The sequence below is a fragment of the Garra rufa genome, chromosome 15 (assembly GCF_049309525.1).
Source record: "Garra rufa chromosome 15, GarRuf1.0, whole genome shotgun sequence".
Lineage (NCBI taxonomy): Eukaryota > Metazoa > Chordata > Actinopteri > Cypriniformes > Cyprinidae > Garra > Garra rufa.
The window spans coordinates 23,560,083-23,577,296 of NC_133375.1; the positions used below are offsets into that span (position 1 = coordinate 23,560,083).

General features: G+C 35.0%; 1 protein-coding gene across 1 annotated transcript in view; it reads right to left on the reverse strand.

Moving 5' to 3' along the window:
• Nucleotides 1-9,230, reverse strand: part of sema3bl (sema domain, immunoglobulin domain (Ig), short basic domain, secreted, (semaphorin) 3bl) — a 53,758-nt gene extending 44,528 nt beyond the window's left edge. The window contains exon 1 of the mRNA XM_073818588.1: nt 8,966-9,230. Coding sequence (XP_073674689.1) covers nt 8,966-9,059 — 94 coding nt within the window. The 5' untranslated portion in view covers nt 9,060-9,230. The remainder of the gene's footprint in view (nt 1-8,965) is intronic.
• Nucleotides 9,231-17,214: the final 7,984 nt, after the last annotated feature.

The following is a 17,214-nucleotide window of genomic DNA, read 5'->3' on the forward strand; positions in this document are numbered from 1 at the left end:
GTTAAGCCTCGTACCCTGCAGGTAAATTAGGGTTAGGCAAAGTTTCTCTTATTAAGCCCCGGTCAGACTACACGATTTTAGCCCGATTTTGCCACGATTTGCTTGTCGTAGGGTGTCGTGGAGAATCGTATACGACAATGGGCGTCGGGACACAAGATTCGAACGTTTCATATCGTGTAGTGTGACATAGTCCAGTACATGTCTGCGATGCTCCACGACGTCTTCAGAGAAAGACTAGCATGTTTAATATTTTTCCGGCCCTCCACGACGAGTTCTGTCACATGGGTGACGTTGACCAATAGGAGCACAGAACCTCTTCCATACACACAGGCCCGGTTCTACGGGGGTGCTTGAGGGTGCTAAGCACCCTCAAACGAAATCAATAGCACCCTCAGTTAAAGCTGTAATAATGTCATTTTATTGCAGATTTAGATAACAATCCAGTGAGTAATCATTAAAAAAAACATTTATTTTTCTGCTGTAAGCATTAAAACAATGCCCTACCATATTGTAACGCATCAAAGCAGTCAATTAGAGCGTTGCATTTCAGCCTCGGCCGACTAGCCCGACTTTTTTACACCTCTAGTTGCTGGGCTTCAGGCCAATTTTCAAGTCAAAGTTCAGAGGTGGACGGGCACCGGTTTTATCTGTTTTAGGTTTCTCCTTATTTTAATATTTTAGACATCCATAAATTATGGTGAAGAAAAAAATGCCGCGCTGGTGGAAACAACAGGAGACTTCACTTTCGGTTTCACTTTCGAGACCGGGCACGGACTGCAGCGCAGCTGGAACAGATCCGCGCTCAAGCACACAATATGCTGAAAATTGCCACAAAGGTAAATAAATAACACTGAATGTGCCGGGCCAGAAAGAGTAAAGCTTATTTAAATTATATATTAATAAACTAGTGTATTCTGAGTCAGTGTAACAAAAATCCTTTTTGGACGCGCCTTTAAAGAGAAATTTATCTTTTCGGATTACATAATGAGAGAGTTTTTGTTTTCTATTTGTTTTATTTCGTTAAGTAATAATTTAAAACTATTTTATACGTTTTTTTAAGTGCACACAAATAAAAGTACACCCTTTACAGTACTGAATGATGTATTAACCTACTCTTACCTTTGTGAGCAAAAATGACAGATAATTTTAAATTGCTTCCACTGAAAAAAATGCACTGGCGCCCATGTCCTGCGTCTTCAGCTTCCACTCTCTGCACAAACTATTGGATATGCGCCTAATACCGCACATTTATCTCTAGGTTTAACGTTTAAACTAACATTGTTTTATACTTGAACTATTTCATATCTATAGATTTTATGCAAATCGTGATGAGTAGGCAAACTGATCAAATTAACAGACTCATCAGTCTACCACTGGGCGCTGTTCCTTAAAAATAATAATAATAAAATAAAAACTTATATTTTACGAACAAAAATGCTCCAAACGTTTTTTTTCTAAATTAAGTTAATAAAAAAACGAAAGTATAATCAATTTGCCATTACATACAAAAATGAAGTATTTTGATTTTAAAATAGCAACGCGCGCCATCAGTGTCGCGCCCTAATGTCGACTATGATGGTATAATGTTAGAGCACCCTCATTAATTTAGGAAGCACCCTCAGTGATTTAGTTCTGGAACCGGGCCTGCATACACAGCTTTTAAACATGGCAAAACGAAAGAGAGATGACTTTGCTACTAGTTGGACCTGTGAATTGGAAGAAAGCTTTGTGGAGCTATGGCAACAGTATGATTGCCTTTTTGATGTGTCATCAAGGGACTATACGTTGGCGATCAATAGCAGAGGCGCTTCAGCAACCTGGTAACTCACAATGATTCTCATTCACAATAAGTGTTTCCCATACATTGGTTTATTTGCGGCCACACAGGATTTTTTTTTATACAAATGCATCTATGAAGATAACCTGTTTCGATGTCATTTTAATTTACATTGGTTTTTATTAAGTGCCGTTTTGTGCACTCGTGAATCATTTTATGAGTGTAGACGCGATGTAAATAAAAGATTAATTGTGTAGTTTAGAGAGCTTTATTAATTATAACGGAATTTTGTGAGATCTTTATGAACCAAGATTTGTGACGATTTCAGTAATGCACTTTCCAGGCTTTAATTCATTCAGAACTTGCATGAAACTTTCGTTTTTCGGCACATGCATGCTGATATGTTTTCGGAGTGACATTTGCCTATTTACGATGCTTATTCTCGAAATAATGGTGAAGCAATAGACGGGACAAAAATATATTTTCCCTTCTACCAAAACAACTTGTTTCAGCTATAAAATAGTCCAGTTTTGCATGTAATGGCAAAGTGTTTATATTTAGTTTCGTTTTCAGTTTAGCTAATTTAGAAAAACGTTTGGAGCACTTTTTATTTGTTGAATATAATTATTTTTTGTTTTTTTTGTTTTTACCAAACAGCGCCCAGTGGAAGATTGATCATAGTCTGTTTGATCAGTTTGCCTTCTCAAATCATCACGACTTGCCTAAAATTAAATCTATAGATATAAAACAGTTCAAGTATAAAACAATAGTTTACAGATAAATGTGCGCTATAGGCGCATAGTTTGTGCAGAAAGTGGAAGCTAAAGAAACGTTACAGCATTTTTATAAGATAAAGAAAACAAAAATTATGTGCTTTCTGCCATCTTCTTGAACAGGAGTGCTTAACAAAATGAAGCGAAATGCATGCCTTACAGACATAATAAATATATTTATAGAAAGCTTTAAATTATTACTTAACGAAATGAAACAAATTTAAAAAAAAAACTCTTTAATGCAATTCGTAAATATGAATTTCTCTCTAAAAAATTAGATTGCGAGTCAGGATCTTTGCGACACTGACTCAGAAAACACAAATTTATTAATAAATAATTAATTTATGTCCTTACTCTTTCCTCGACCCATTCATTGTTATTTTTTCTCTCTTTTTTTTTTTTTTGCTGGTGCTTGGGGCGAGTTTTAGCCTATTGTGTGCGCTTGAACGCGGATTCAGCTGCGCAGAATTAGCACACTAAACGGCGTCCGAGTCGGTCTCGAAAGTGAAGTTTCGTGTTGTTTCCACCAGCGCGGAACTTTTTTCTTCACCATAATTGATGGATGTCTAAATTATAAAAATAAGGAGAAGCCTAAAAAAAAGTCAGGGCCCATCTGCCCAGGCTGAAGTGCAGCTTTGATGTGCTGCAATACAGTAGGGCACTATTTTAATGCTTACATCCGATTGTTTTTTTTCTTGACTCCCCTGTCTCAAGAGTCAAATGTCGCCCATGCACAGGGAAACCTCGGGCAATGTTGCGGTCACCGGAAGTTTACGGAAGTACACTGAAAAAAATGATTCTGACCCCTTGTAAATGTTACATGTTTTTATCTGGTTAATTTCACTGATTTTAATGTGTTATTTAATCTTACTTATTTTTTATTATTAATTTTCAAATTCACTGCCCTTGTGTAAAACAAGTTAATTTCATTCAATTAAAAGTAATTAGAAAAAAATACGTTTCATTTAATTTCCATATACTGTCCGGTCTGCGCATGCGCCAAGGCGGGGGGATTGAACGTGATGCACTCGTTTGAATGCTGCATTCCCTACTGGAAAATCCAGTTAGACCAGCTCAAGCTGTGTTTTGGAACATGGTAGCTGGCTGAGGTGGGACCAAGTCTTTCTATTCAAGTCACAATTTAAAGCCCAAGTCCTCAAAGAGTTAAAAGTAATGAGATAATTAAGTGACTAATTAAATGATGATTGTGCATTAGCGATAAACACCTGCTGTTATCAAGAATTACAGAGGATCAAATGTTGATGTTTTATTGGTTAAAATGATGCTACCATCATGAAGATCAGTGTTTGCTTTAGTTGGGCTCTTGACCCTTTTAGTAATTCAAAGTAAATTGCTTTTAAGCAATTGTTATGTTGTTCTGCAGGAAGTTTTTGCACATTACTGAATCAAAAACTTGTAGTAGCAGTCCAGTTAACATATTTTGTTTTTAAATCATGTGAGTGAACATCATGAAATGGTTAATCTTTGGTTAATAGACTGACATTCAACTATCAAACAGCTGGAGAGAAAGTCTTATCAAAAATGCCACTGTAATGCTAAAATATTGAGGAGAAGCTAACAGCAGCTCAGGCTTTTAGACTTAAACACTTACCATACCATCCTCAACAGTGGTGACAATTATTCTTCATGCTGTAGTGCATGATGGGACTTTTTACCATGGTGTTACCCAGCATGCATTGCAGCATGAAGAATTTAGTTCATTGTCACCATTGTTGAGATTCATATGCTGGTTCTTGATGTCTGCTTTATCTAAATAGCACAAGAGCTGAAGCTATTTGTATGTCCTACATGTAGCAGAATTTTTAATTTTGAACTATCAGAACAAAACTAAAAATTACATGTCCATCTTCACAGAGCTACTCATTCAACATCTAAACACAATAGTAGTTACTCTACATATAATCAGGCCACTACCTGATAACTATCATATTACATTCAAACTCTCTAATCTATAGCACTATATATGATGTTGCAGCAAGAGGTCTAACATAATAAATCAAGCGTCAAGAGTCCAACTAAAGCAAACACTGATCTTCATGATGGTAGCATCATCTTAACCAATGAAACATCAACATTTGATCCTCGGCTTTAAATTGTGACTTTAATAGAAAGACTTGGTCCCAGCTCTGCCAGCTAGATTAAAAAAAAAAAAAAATTGGATTAAAATTAATTTTAATATGTAGAAATTAAACGATTAAATTGATCTGGTTGCACAATTAATTTGAGTAAATTCTACTCAAAATAGTTTAGCTAAAATTATGAATATAATTAATCTGAAATTAATGAAAGATATTAATAAACTCATTGTATAAAATATAAATACAACCAATTTATAAAATATAAGTAAACTCAACTTATAAAATATAAATTCACTCAACTTAAAAAATATATCTGGATTTAGATAAATTTATTTCGTGCAACCCCTTGACGTAATAAAATTAAGTAAATTCAACATAACATTTTTTTCAGTGTAGAGTGCGACTTGTCGTAGACCTCATGCAATGATTGGTCGCAAAGCGTCGTGTAGTGTGACATGTTTGGTACCAACGACACGACAAGATTTTAACCTGTCAAAATCGCATAGTCTGACACAGTGACTGTCGTAACCGACAAAAAAATCGTGTAGTCTGACCGGGGCTTAAAGGGATAGTTCACCCAAGAATGAAAAGTCATCATATACTCTCCCTCAATTTGTATTTGTTCCAAACCTGTATGAGTTTCTCTCTTACACTGAAAACAAAAGAAGACATATTTTGAAGAATACCAAACCAATACCACTTACTTCCAAAGTAGTTTTTTCCATGCTATAGGAGTCAATGTGCACCAGCATAAAATTCAATGATCATTTGATCACCTACATGTTGTTACAAACCCATATGATTTTCTTTCTTCCGGAACATACAAAAAAAGGTTTTAGGCAGCACTGTATGAATTTTACAAGGAGTATACAACAACATACAGTCAAACCAGAAAGCAGACTTTTAATATTTTTGTACTAGTGGGTGCAGGACACTATTGTTGATTTATGTACATGAGACATAAAGTAAACTGTGAAACATTATACCCAAACATTATTCATACAGTGGACTACCAGTAAAATTTCTAAATACTTGATTTGACACTTTGATTTGACCATGTTTTGTTACACACCTTTCTATCAAAGTTATCTGACATTATCAAGATGAATTTGTTCTGACACATTTCAACTCTTGATTTCTTGTCATATTTTATTACCATATTCTAAACTATAGCAAATAGATTGTGATAATGTGAGAAATGTTGAAGGTGCCTGAATAAATTTTGGTTTGACTGTATATTTATTTTATTGCTGCAAACGATAAATCGTGATTAATCGAATCCAAAATAAATGTTTTTGTTAACATATACATGTGTCTGTGTGTACAGTGTATATTTATTATGTATATATAAAAACACAAACATGCATGTATATATTTAATAAAAATTAGTGGTGGGCCGTTATCGGCGTTAACGTGCTGCGTTAACGTGAAACTCTTATCGCGCGATAAAAAAAATATCGCCGTTAATCTATTCTCAAATTTGGGTTGGGAGCTGGGTCTAAACTACGCAAGCTATGATGACTTTCACCTTGATAGTTTAACGCGGCGCGTTTACGTCTCCTCCGCCAAAACACAGACGGGATCGCGTCGTCCTCCATTCATAAAAACCGAATCTACTATAGCGAAATGCCACGTAAATTCGTCGTTTTTTGGATTCATAAATCAAATGTTGGTCAGTCACTTAATTCAAATCGCGATATGGACTAGTGCATGTGAAAACTGAAATGCAAAAAGACCGTTTTAATATGAATCCGATATGTTCCGTTTGCCTAGCTGTATGTATGCATTGCGGAGACGAGCTTTTACTACACGCATACTGAAACACACGTGACGCTCCCGGTATTTTTTGGCATTTTCATCTCACATGAACAGATAAACTTAATCTCCCAAACTGCTGTGAGTGTCACTTTTACCGTTTCATTTGAGAAAACTAGCATCATATCAAACTGTATGACACAGAAACTTCACAGCAACCTGTCAAAATAAAAGTACGGTGTAACATGTAATGGGCTGGGTAGGTGTTGACGTTAAAAAAACACAATCTAATAGGTAGAAAAAATAATTTCATTGTTAGTTAGTTAGTAAACACAAGTACATCTAATTGAACATAATTTATTTTCATCAACAAATTATCATAGAACAGCTTTATGAGCTTTATGATCCATTCTCAAAGACTTACTTTTAGTCATTATTTGGGTAGCACACATATTCTGAATGCCTTCAGCAGAATTCAAATTAGCCATTTTAATCTAGATTAATCTAGATTAATTCCAAGATTTAATCTAGATTAATCTAGATTAAAAAAATTAATCTATGCCCACCCCTAATAAAAATACATTATGCTATATATTAAATATATTTACATATAATATAAATTATCTGAATATAAATAATTTCAAAAGGTATATACTGTATATGTGGATGGGAATAATCGTGATTGTTTGACAGCACTAATTTTACTTATGTGGTCAATAAAACTTTTTTTAGAAAACACTGTTGCAATACATTATTATTAAATACATTGTTCTGCTAATTTATGCTGTCTAAACCAAATAAAAAACAAAAACGTGTGGATTGTGGAATTGGCTAAATCATATAGAGAAGGACTTAGTAAGCAGGAAAGGGCACAATATTTTTAATAATTGGTAAAGATGCGTATGAGCAGTATTAATTAAGATATTAGCCTAATATTTTACCTACCTGACTGAAAATTAACAGAACAAACATGAATATTGTCAAGATTCTTGCCCTGGAAACCCTGGTTCAGTTTGGCCAACCACAAATGCATTTTGTCCCTTACACTCTTCTCCTTGATTTGTTATAACTTTTGACAGTCTATAGTACTCAAAAATGTTTTTCTGGTCTGACTGATTAGTACAGCCCAAAACATGACAATAATTTACCATTTTCAGCAGCAATAATCAGCTAAATATTGCTGATTTTTGCATTCGGTTCAGTGACATTGTTTATGTTCAGTGCCACCAATATGGCTGATTGACGACATTGTGAAAACACTATATAAATAACTGCATATCGCCTACAAACATTTACTGAACTATGAGACCACAGTTTAACACCTCAAAGTCATGAGGGTTTGGAACGACATAAGGGTGAGTTAACGACAGAAGTTTCATTTTTGGATGAACTATTCCTTTAATAACATTAATGAGGTAAAAACTTCTCAAACTCCCTCGGGTCACTGCAACATTTTCCTTGCACTCTATAAATCCAGTAATAAAGAGGCGTAGTGCGATAAAAAGCGCTAACTGCTTCGCGCACCGGGAAGAGTCTGACCGCGGGGAGGTGAGCGCGCGCCAGGAGAGCTCGAGGCATGAGGATCCTGAAGTTTTGGATAACAGCTGAAACAGTAGCCCAGAGCCCTGACGTATAGCTTTTTCCCACAGTTTAAAAAAAGACCAGCCACAACATCTCAAGAGAAGCTCACTGCCATGCAAAGACGGAAACGGCACTGTAATCGTGTTGAACAGGGCGCTCCGATTTGAATCTGATAAGGTCACCGAGGGACTTCGCGCAAAGCTTTAAAAAAGACTCAGTGTGTAAAGCAGGATGTGTGGAAAGCAATACAAATGCGAAAAGCGACAAAGGAAACAGTTTACTAGAAACATAATTCTGTGTGGGTCTCTTCATACATACACTGTAAAAAAACCTGCCTTAGTAAACTCAAAGTGACATTCCACAGTGCCTTTAAATATACTTTTAATAAGACCCAGTTGACATACACAATCAAGAAAAAAAACAACATGACAAAAATTAAATTAACAAACGGTGCAGTGCAATATTACTACTAATGGCACTGTGCTATATAATCTTACTCGCAATTCAAATTTCTATTAATTCATATTACCTGTAGTACTTTTCTGCATTCATAACAGTACATTACAGCTCATATGCATTTTCTGTAAATGTCTGCGATCTGTCCTATCGTGTAGCTGTTAGATTTATTTCATATAAGCTTCTGTTAATGCAAACACATTACGCAATTAACATTTTTTCCGACTGATTGCGAGTAAATGTGGATTGAATTTTCTCACCACACGCACCTGTAAATTGTGTAAACTAACTCACACACACGATGAACTGAGGGATAGCAACATTAACCTTAACACTCAAACAGTGAAAATAAATCATTAATCTAGCTACTTAAAGCACTGGACCGTGTTCTCTCCTCACAGTAGCAGGAAAAAGCTTAAGCAGGTAATTTTACATCTATTTATTAGAGCTTTGCCTTTTGTGTTCCGTTAAAAAAACGAATAATTAAAAGTTAAACTCATTCAGATAAATGTGATGTGATTTACCTTTGTATGACAGGCGAAGGCGCGGCACGTTCAGTTTAGTGCTGGTGCCGAACGACAGAACCACCGCCACTAAAACCAGAACCGGTAATTCCATGTTGAATGGACCACTTTCAACGAAGCTTTCTTTATTCTAAAAGGAATAAATACTTCTCTCAAGGCTATGTCCCCTTATAAAAGTTTGAACGAACTCCAGGCGCAAAAGATGTTGGACATCCACAGCTGGACCCTATGGTGAGATCCCAGGTCTCAGGTTAAGCTGGAGTCTCTCGCCTGTGCGCTATTTTCCCACACAGCTCCAGCTCAAGTGCGCACGTCTCTCTCTCTCTCTCTCTCTCTCTCTCTCTCTCTCTCTCTCTCTCTCTCTCTCTCTCTCTCTCTCTGTCTGTCGCTTCCTCGCTCTCTCATGTAGTCCGTTCGTTCAGTCCTGAGGAACACCCTCCCCGCCCTCTCAGCGCCTTGAGAGCTAAACGGGCCCCCCGGTACTCGCCTGTCACTCGCGTTCAGTCCCTCTCATTGCGCTCTTTCGTGGTTTCAATGATGCGAGGTATTGGTTCTCAGAAATAACTATTTTTACATATAAATGTGTACTTCAAAGGCATTTCCAAACAGCCTTTTTAGTAGGCTAAGGACGCTTGAGGAGAAAACCATAGCAACTGCAGGCGGCACGACCGTTTTGATACTGCACCTTAAAAATACTGACAGGATTAATTCATACACTATCCATGGCAGTTTTCCAAACAAGTTCATCAAAATTATTAGCCTGCATCTGTAGAGGAACATCACTGGGATGAACACAAAACACTGACTTTGAATTATGTAGACTGCACTGGAAATAGTTTATATCCATTCATAAATCATACTAGCTTAAAGCTGTTTAAAGCTACTTAAATGCATAAGAAAGTCTAGATGGATTATGACTATTAATCACCATATTCTTATATAAACCAGTGAGTAAAAATTAGATTAAATGGATAATTCACCCAAAAATGATTAGGCTACTCACCCTCATGCAGTTCCAAACCCGAAAGATCTTTGTTCATCTTCACAACACAAATGTAGATATTTTTGATTACATTTTTGATGAAAAAAATGCAGCTTTGAAACATTTTATGGCCCAGACAGGTAATGAGGACGTCAATAAAATAGTACATGATGTCACATGGACTATTTTATTGATGTCCTTAGTACCTTTCTGGGCCAAAAAACATTTGAGTTGTGTAGTGTTGCTGTCTATTCAGGGTCAGAACTGTCAGATTTAATCAAAAATGTCTTCATTTGTTTTCTGAAGATGAATATCTTACGGGTTTGGAACGACATGAGAGTGAGTAAATAACGACTGAATTTTTATTTTTGGTTGAACTAACTCTTTAAATATTGTTTCAATATATTTACATTGAGGATGATTGTGGCATCACAAATATTTCAAAGCTGTAAGTATGTCTTTCTAGTTTCTTGGACATTTTCACAATAAATGAACGAAAACTTTTAAATGAAAACTTTCTTGCAGTAACCACAGATTTAGTCTTTGGTCTGTGTACAGTGTACATACTCAGTCTGCCTATAGCCTAAATGTTTGTGCTTGAATGTTTTGCTAGACTCTATGCTGATTATTTTGACTGAATATATAACCTAAGGACACATTCCAGCTCTCCCTTGATCTGCCACTTGGCACTATTGTTGCGGCTTGCTGATTTTAATTAACTTAAGGGTTGCATTGGGGAGGTGGTTTCAAAAAGTGTCTTTTGTAAAACACGTTTTCCTGCCAGGGGGGGTCAAAAGAAGTCCAGATACTCTGGGAGCGTTTAGACGCTGCAGGATCTTTTGATCAGGACAATCAAACGGACAAAAAAAGCCGTCATTGGTGCATGATGTCAGCATACCACTTCCAAAGCTGTTACTGTCATAGCAACGGGTGATTAGAAATGACCAGGCAAAGGGAGAGAGAGAAAGAATGCGTATTATATAGGAAAAGTTTTCAGACATACTATGACTGTTTGCCAAGTGCAAACTGTCTGGAGTACTAGAACCTGTTTTAACAGACTTTTAGTTTATTGTCTAGGACATTTTGTAGTTAAAGTCTGCAAAGAGTGCTCCATCATTCCGTGTCTAAACACAGCGGCTCACGTCTAAATATACAGAAGGATTCAGGCAGTGATTTAGACTGACAGCCAGTATGTTGGTGGGCTGAAAGAACAAATTTGAGATGGTGTGTGTGTGTTTCTATGGGTTGAGCTCCTCCAATTCTTTCACAGCCTTATCTCCATGTTTTAGTATGTAGTGTACACTGCTGGTCAAAAGTTTGGGATCAGTAAGATTTTTTATGTATTTTAAATACTTTTCTGATGCTCAGCAAGGCTGTTTATTTGGTCAAAAATACAGATTTTTTTTTTTTTTTACTATTGTGAAATACTATTATGATGTAAAATAATGTTCTTCTATTTTAATATACATTAAAAAAAAAATTATTTCTGTGATCAAAGCTGGACTTTCCAAAATAATTACAAAAAGTGCTGGAAAGAGTTATGTTGCTTAATATTTTTTGGAACCTGTGATACTTTTTTTCAGGACTCTTTGATGAATAAAAAGTCATCAAAGAAAAAAAGAAAAAGAACAGCATTTATTTAAAAAAGAAATCTTTTCTAACAATATACACTACTGTCAGTACATTTTTTTCTTTCTTTTTTGAAAGGAATTATTACTTTTATTCAGCAAGAATGTGTTAAATTGATAAAAGGTGATAGCAAAGACTTTTGTTAGAAAATAATTTTATTTTGAATAAATGCTGCTCTTTTAAACATTTTATTAATCAAAGAATCCTAAAAATAGTATCACAGGTTCCAATAAAATATTTGGTAGCTGTTGGTAACTGTTGCCAACATAGAAAATTCTAATAATAAATAAGCATATTAGAATGATTTCTGAAGGATCATGTGACACTGAAGACCAGAGTAATGGCGGATAAAAATTTAGCTTTGCATCACAGGGAAAAAAAAATATTTAATGTATATTAAAATAGGAACCATTATTTTACATTGTATAATATTTTGCAGTATTATTGTTTTTCCTGTATATTTGAGCAAATAAATGCAGTCTTAATGAGCGTAAGAGACTTAAAAAACGTAAGTTTTACTGATCCCAAACTTTTGAACGGCAGTGTACATCAATAATTATTCTGTATGCAAGTAATTTTCTTCATCATTTATACTTTCTTCATACACAAGATATTTCTTTCCCCATAAACTATTATTTAATTGACATCAAATGGGAGACAGCACAGTTTGGACAATTATAAAGCTAAATGGAACAGATCAATTAACATTTAAATCACTAAAACAAATGCAAAACTAACGCTAAATGTTTTTGACACTGATAAACATGATGAACAATGTTGGTTCTTTCAAATACCTTCTTATCTTTAAACTTACTTAAAGAGATAGTCACCCAAAAATGAAAATTACCCCATCATTTACTCACCCTGAAGCAATCCTAGACTTTCTTCTTTTAGACAAATTCAGTCGGAGTAACATAAAAAAAAATGTCCTGGCTCTTTCCAGCTTTATAATGGCAGTGAATGGGTGTTGAGATTTTGAAGCCCAAAACAGTGCATCCATCCATCATAAAAAAGTGCTCCACATGGCTCTGTGGAATTAATATAGGCCTTCTGAAGTGAAGCAATGCATTTGTGTAAGAAAAATATCAATATTTAAAACTTTATTAACTGTGATCTCTAGTTTCCGCTAACTGTTACGTGTGTTTATGAGAAGGTGGCGTTTAAGCTGATGACGTAGGTGTAGTATAACAAAACAAAACACCGGTCACGAAGTACAAGTAAAATGAGGATTTGTAAAGAAAAATGTCAGAGGATTTTAATATAATCCAAGAGAAGACTGTGTTTTTGAACCAGAGTACAGCGACAGTTTTGTTTGCTATAAACAAAACTTGGTTCTCGCGAGACTAGCATATTCTCACCAGAGCTTACGCTACACCTCGTGAACATGCACACAACAGTTAGCAGAAGCTAGAGATTGTGGTTTATAAAGTTTTAAATATAGATATTTTCTATACACAAACGCATTGATTTACTTGAGAAGGCTTTTATTACCCTCCGGAGCCGTGTGGACTACTTTTATGATGGATGGACACGCTTTTTTGGGCTTTTAAAATCTCAACCTCCATAATAAAGCTTGAAAGAGCCAGGACATTTTTTAATATGGCTCTGACTGCATTCCTCTGAATGAAGAAAGTCATATACACCTAGAATGGCTTGAGGGTGTGAAATCATGGGGTAATTTTCATTTTTTTGGCCAACTATCCCTTTTAAAGTTGGATGATTTTAGACCAGAGAAAGAAAAGTGAGAAAACTAGAATGAAAATACTAGAAAAGTGACAAGTTGTTTCATCAAAGAGCGCGTGTGAACCACCTGCTAGACATATGAAATGTGAGGTAACCACAAATCCCTGCTGGGGCTTGACCTCTGACCCCTTGAAGAGGAAAGAGGTCAATTATAGAAAGTCTTGATTGTACTGTGACCTCTGACATAACACTCATTCTCCTCTCTTCCTTTGCTCTTTTTCTCATTAGTCTTATTTTCCTTTTGAGGATACTCCAGTGTACTTGTCACCCCACTCTTTCCTCTTTTCAAGCTATTTCTCTCAATCCGATAACAGCTGCGACATTGACTACACATGGACGCACACAAACTTACACATAAACAATTCACTGCCAGCTTGCTAAAAGAAGCTGAGAGATACTGTATTAGTGCTGCATGTATTTATAGGAAATGACTGGATATCTCAGGAGCTTTGTGTGCATGTGTTTCTAAGTGTGGGACTTGATGACAGATAGATTATCAGAGGACGTCTTCAGAATAGTGTGTTTTTATGGCATATGGCCAGTTACACAATAACTTCAACCTTTCCTGGCCAACAGGAAGATTAATGAACAGATTCAAATCCAAAACTACAGTACAATTACACACTAAATTATGCATCCTGGCTTGTATTTCTGAATACATTCATGCTCAATCCTCTATGTGGAATATATTTTTGGGGTTGGGCTTTTTATGGGTCTGTTGAGTTTGAGGAGAGTTCGAGGAGGTAATTTGATAACCTGAAACTCTGATAAGGCTTTTGTGTAAATGTGATTACTCATGAAGTTCTGATAACATGCTCCAGTTTGTGGTCTGGAAAGGGCGTGATGCTTTGCAGCGATTGGTCAAGCATTTTAGGGTTGTGACCCTGACACAGACGATCATAGTGACACTGTCATTGACCGTGACTCGTGACCTTTGACCTCATGCGCATTCTGACTGCATTTATTTATTTACCCACAAAACCCCGGTGCTCATAAATCATAACTGTCTCAACAGTGTGTATGTATGTGTTTAGAGGTAATTGTGTAGTTTTGAGTAGCCTGTCGGTCTGTATGTTTGCAGGTGTGTGGATGTATGTTTCTGAGAAAATGGTTTGGTATAAATATTTAAGTTCATGCACATCAATACCCCTTGTGTTTAGACTGTTGAACCGTAAATGCATGCGTGGTTTTAAAATGTGTTTTTAATTTGATAACAGCTGAATATAAGAGGTTCATGTTTACAGTGGTGCAATAGGCCAATTACTCACCAGAGCATGGACACACACACACACACACACACACACACACACAATAGTCACAGCTGAAAATACTTGTGAATATGCTGATTATCTTCAAGACTAAGATGCCTCTCACATCTAGATTTCAGATGTCAAAAATAGAAAATGTCTCTCACCCTCCTCTTTCTTAGCTCAAGCAATCTCTAAAAATTAAGCTCTCAACAATGAATGCTTTTTTAGATAAATAAACTGTAAAATACTTATTTTACGTCACTTACTTATTCCTTTTACACAGCTCTGTGAAATAATTAATACTGACCAGTCAAACATTATTCTTTATATTCTTTATATTCATCAAAATGTATCACAGTTTCAACAAAAATATCAAGTAGCACAACTGTTTTAATAATAATTTAATAATAATAATAATACATGTTTCTTAAGCACCAAATCAGCATATTAAAATGATTTCTGAAGGATCATGTGACACTGAAAACAAGAGTAATAATAAGTTAATAACAAGTCTTGGTGAACAGCTTCTTTTAAAAATAACAATACAAAATCCAAAAGTTGTGAATGGTTGTGTGTGTGTGTATACACTACCAGTCAAACGTTTTTAAACAGCAAGTAAGTCTTTTAGTAAGTCTTTTCTGCTCACCAAGCCTCCATTTTTTGAAGTACAGCAAAAACATAAAATTTGGAAATATTTTTACTATTTAAAATAACTGTTTTTAATTTGAATACATTTTAAAATTTAATTTAATCCTGTGATTTCAAAGCTGAATTTTTAGCAGCATTACTCCAGTCATACGATCCTTCAGATCTCATTCTTATATTCTGATTTGCTGTTGAAAATAGCTGAATATAACTAAGTTTATTTGATGAATTGAAAGTTTAAAAGAAAAATTAAATATTTTGTCTCTTTATCATTACTTTTGCTCAATGTTTTGATTTTTTAAATTTGATTTTGATTGAATTAAAGCATCCTTGCTAAATAAAGTATTAATTTTGATAATTTAAAAAAATATATTGTATACACTGACTCTAAGCTTTTGAATGGTATAGTATATAAAGTTGCAAAAGCTTTTTATTTCAGATAAATGCTGATCTTTATATCTTTCCACCTAAAGAATCCTGAAAAAATTACTCAACTGTTTTAAATATTGATAATAATATTTTTTTTAATTCTTGAACAGCAAATCAGCATATTAAAATTATTTCTGAAGGATCATGTGACTGAGTAATGATGCTGAAAATTTTGAAGAGGCAGAAGCCATAGAAGAATTCGAAGTAGAAGTAAAAAAAAAAAAAAAGTCAAAGAGGCAGAAGCCATAAAAGTCGTTGAAGAAGTTGAAGACAAAGAAAAAGTAGAAGAAAAAGTTGAAGCATAAGCAATAGAAAAAGTCAAATAAGTAGAAGTCAAAGAAAAGTCGAAAAGCCAGAAGCCATGGAAGAAGTCGAAGAAGTAAAAGTCAAAGAAAAAGTTGAGGAAGAGGAAGCAATAGAAAAAGTTGAAGTAGAAGTCAAAGAAAAGTCGAAAAGCCAGAAGCCATGGAAGAAGTCGAAGATGTAGAAGTCAAAGAAAAACCTAGTCAGAAACCACAGAAGAAAAACCTAGGCAGAAACCATAATAGAAGTCGAAGTAGTAGAAGTGGCAGAAGCTATGAAAGAAAAAAAATCGAAGAAGTAGAAGTTGAAGAAAAACCTAGTGAGAAACCATTGAAGTAGTTAAAGAAGTAGAAGTAGAAAAAAAGTTTAAAAGTCAGAAGCCATAGAACTCGAAGATTTAGTAGTCGAAGAAAAAGTTGAATAAGTAGAAGTCAAAGAAAAAGTCGAAGAAGTAAAAGTCAAAGAAAAAGTTGAGGAAGAGGAAGCAATAGAAAAAGTTGAAGTAGAAGTCAAAGAAAAGTCGAAAAGCCAGAAGCCATGGAAGAAGTCGAAGATGTAGAAGTCAAAGAAAAACCTAGTCAGAAACCACAGAAGAAAAACCTAGGCAGAAACCACAGAAGAAAAACCTAGGCAGAAACCATAATAGAAGTCGAAGTAGTAGAAGTGGCAGAAGCTATGAAAGAAAAAAAATCGAAGAAGTAGAAGTTGAAGAAAAACCTAGTGAGAAACCATTGAAGTAGTTAAAGAAGTAGAAGTAGAAAAAAAGTTTAAAAGTCAGAAGCCATAGAACTCGAAGATTTAGTAGTCGAAGAAAAAGTTGAATAAGTAGAAGTCAAAGAAAAAGTCGAAGAGGTAGAAGCCATAGAAGAAGTTGAAAAAGTAGAAGTTGAAGAAAAAGTCGAAAAAGGTAGAAGAAAAGGTCGAATAAATAGAAGTCGAAGAAAAAGGCGAAGAGGTAGAAGCCATAGAAGTTGAAGAAGTAGAAGTCAAAGAAAAAGTCAAAAAGGTAGAAGAAAATTTTGAAGAAGTAGAAGTCGAAGAAAAAGTCGAGACAGAGACAGAAGCCATAGAAGAAGTATAAGTAGAATTTTGATCACAGGAATAAATTACATTTTAAAATATATTCAAATAGAAAACAGTTATTTTAAATATTTAAATAATTTACTGTTTTTGTTGTACTTTGGATCAAATAACTGCAGGCTTGGTGAGCAGAAAAGACTTCTTTAAAAAACATTAAAACTTTTGACTGGTAGTGTAAATATATACAC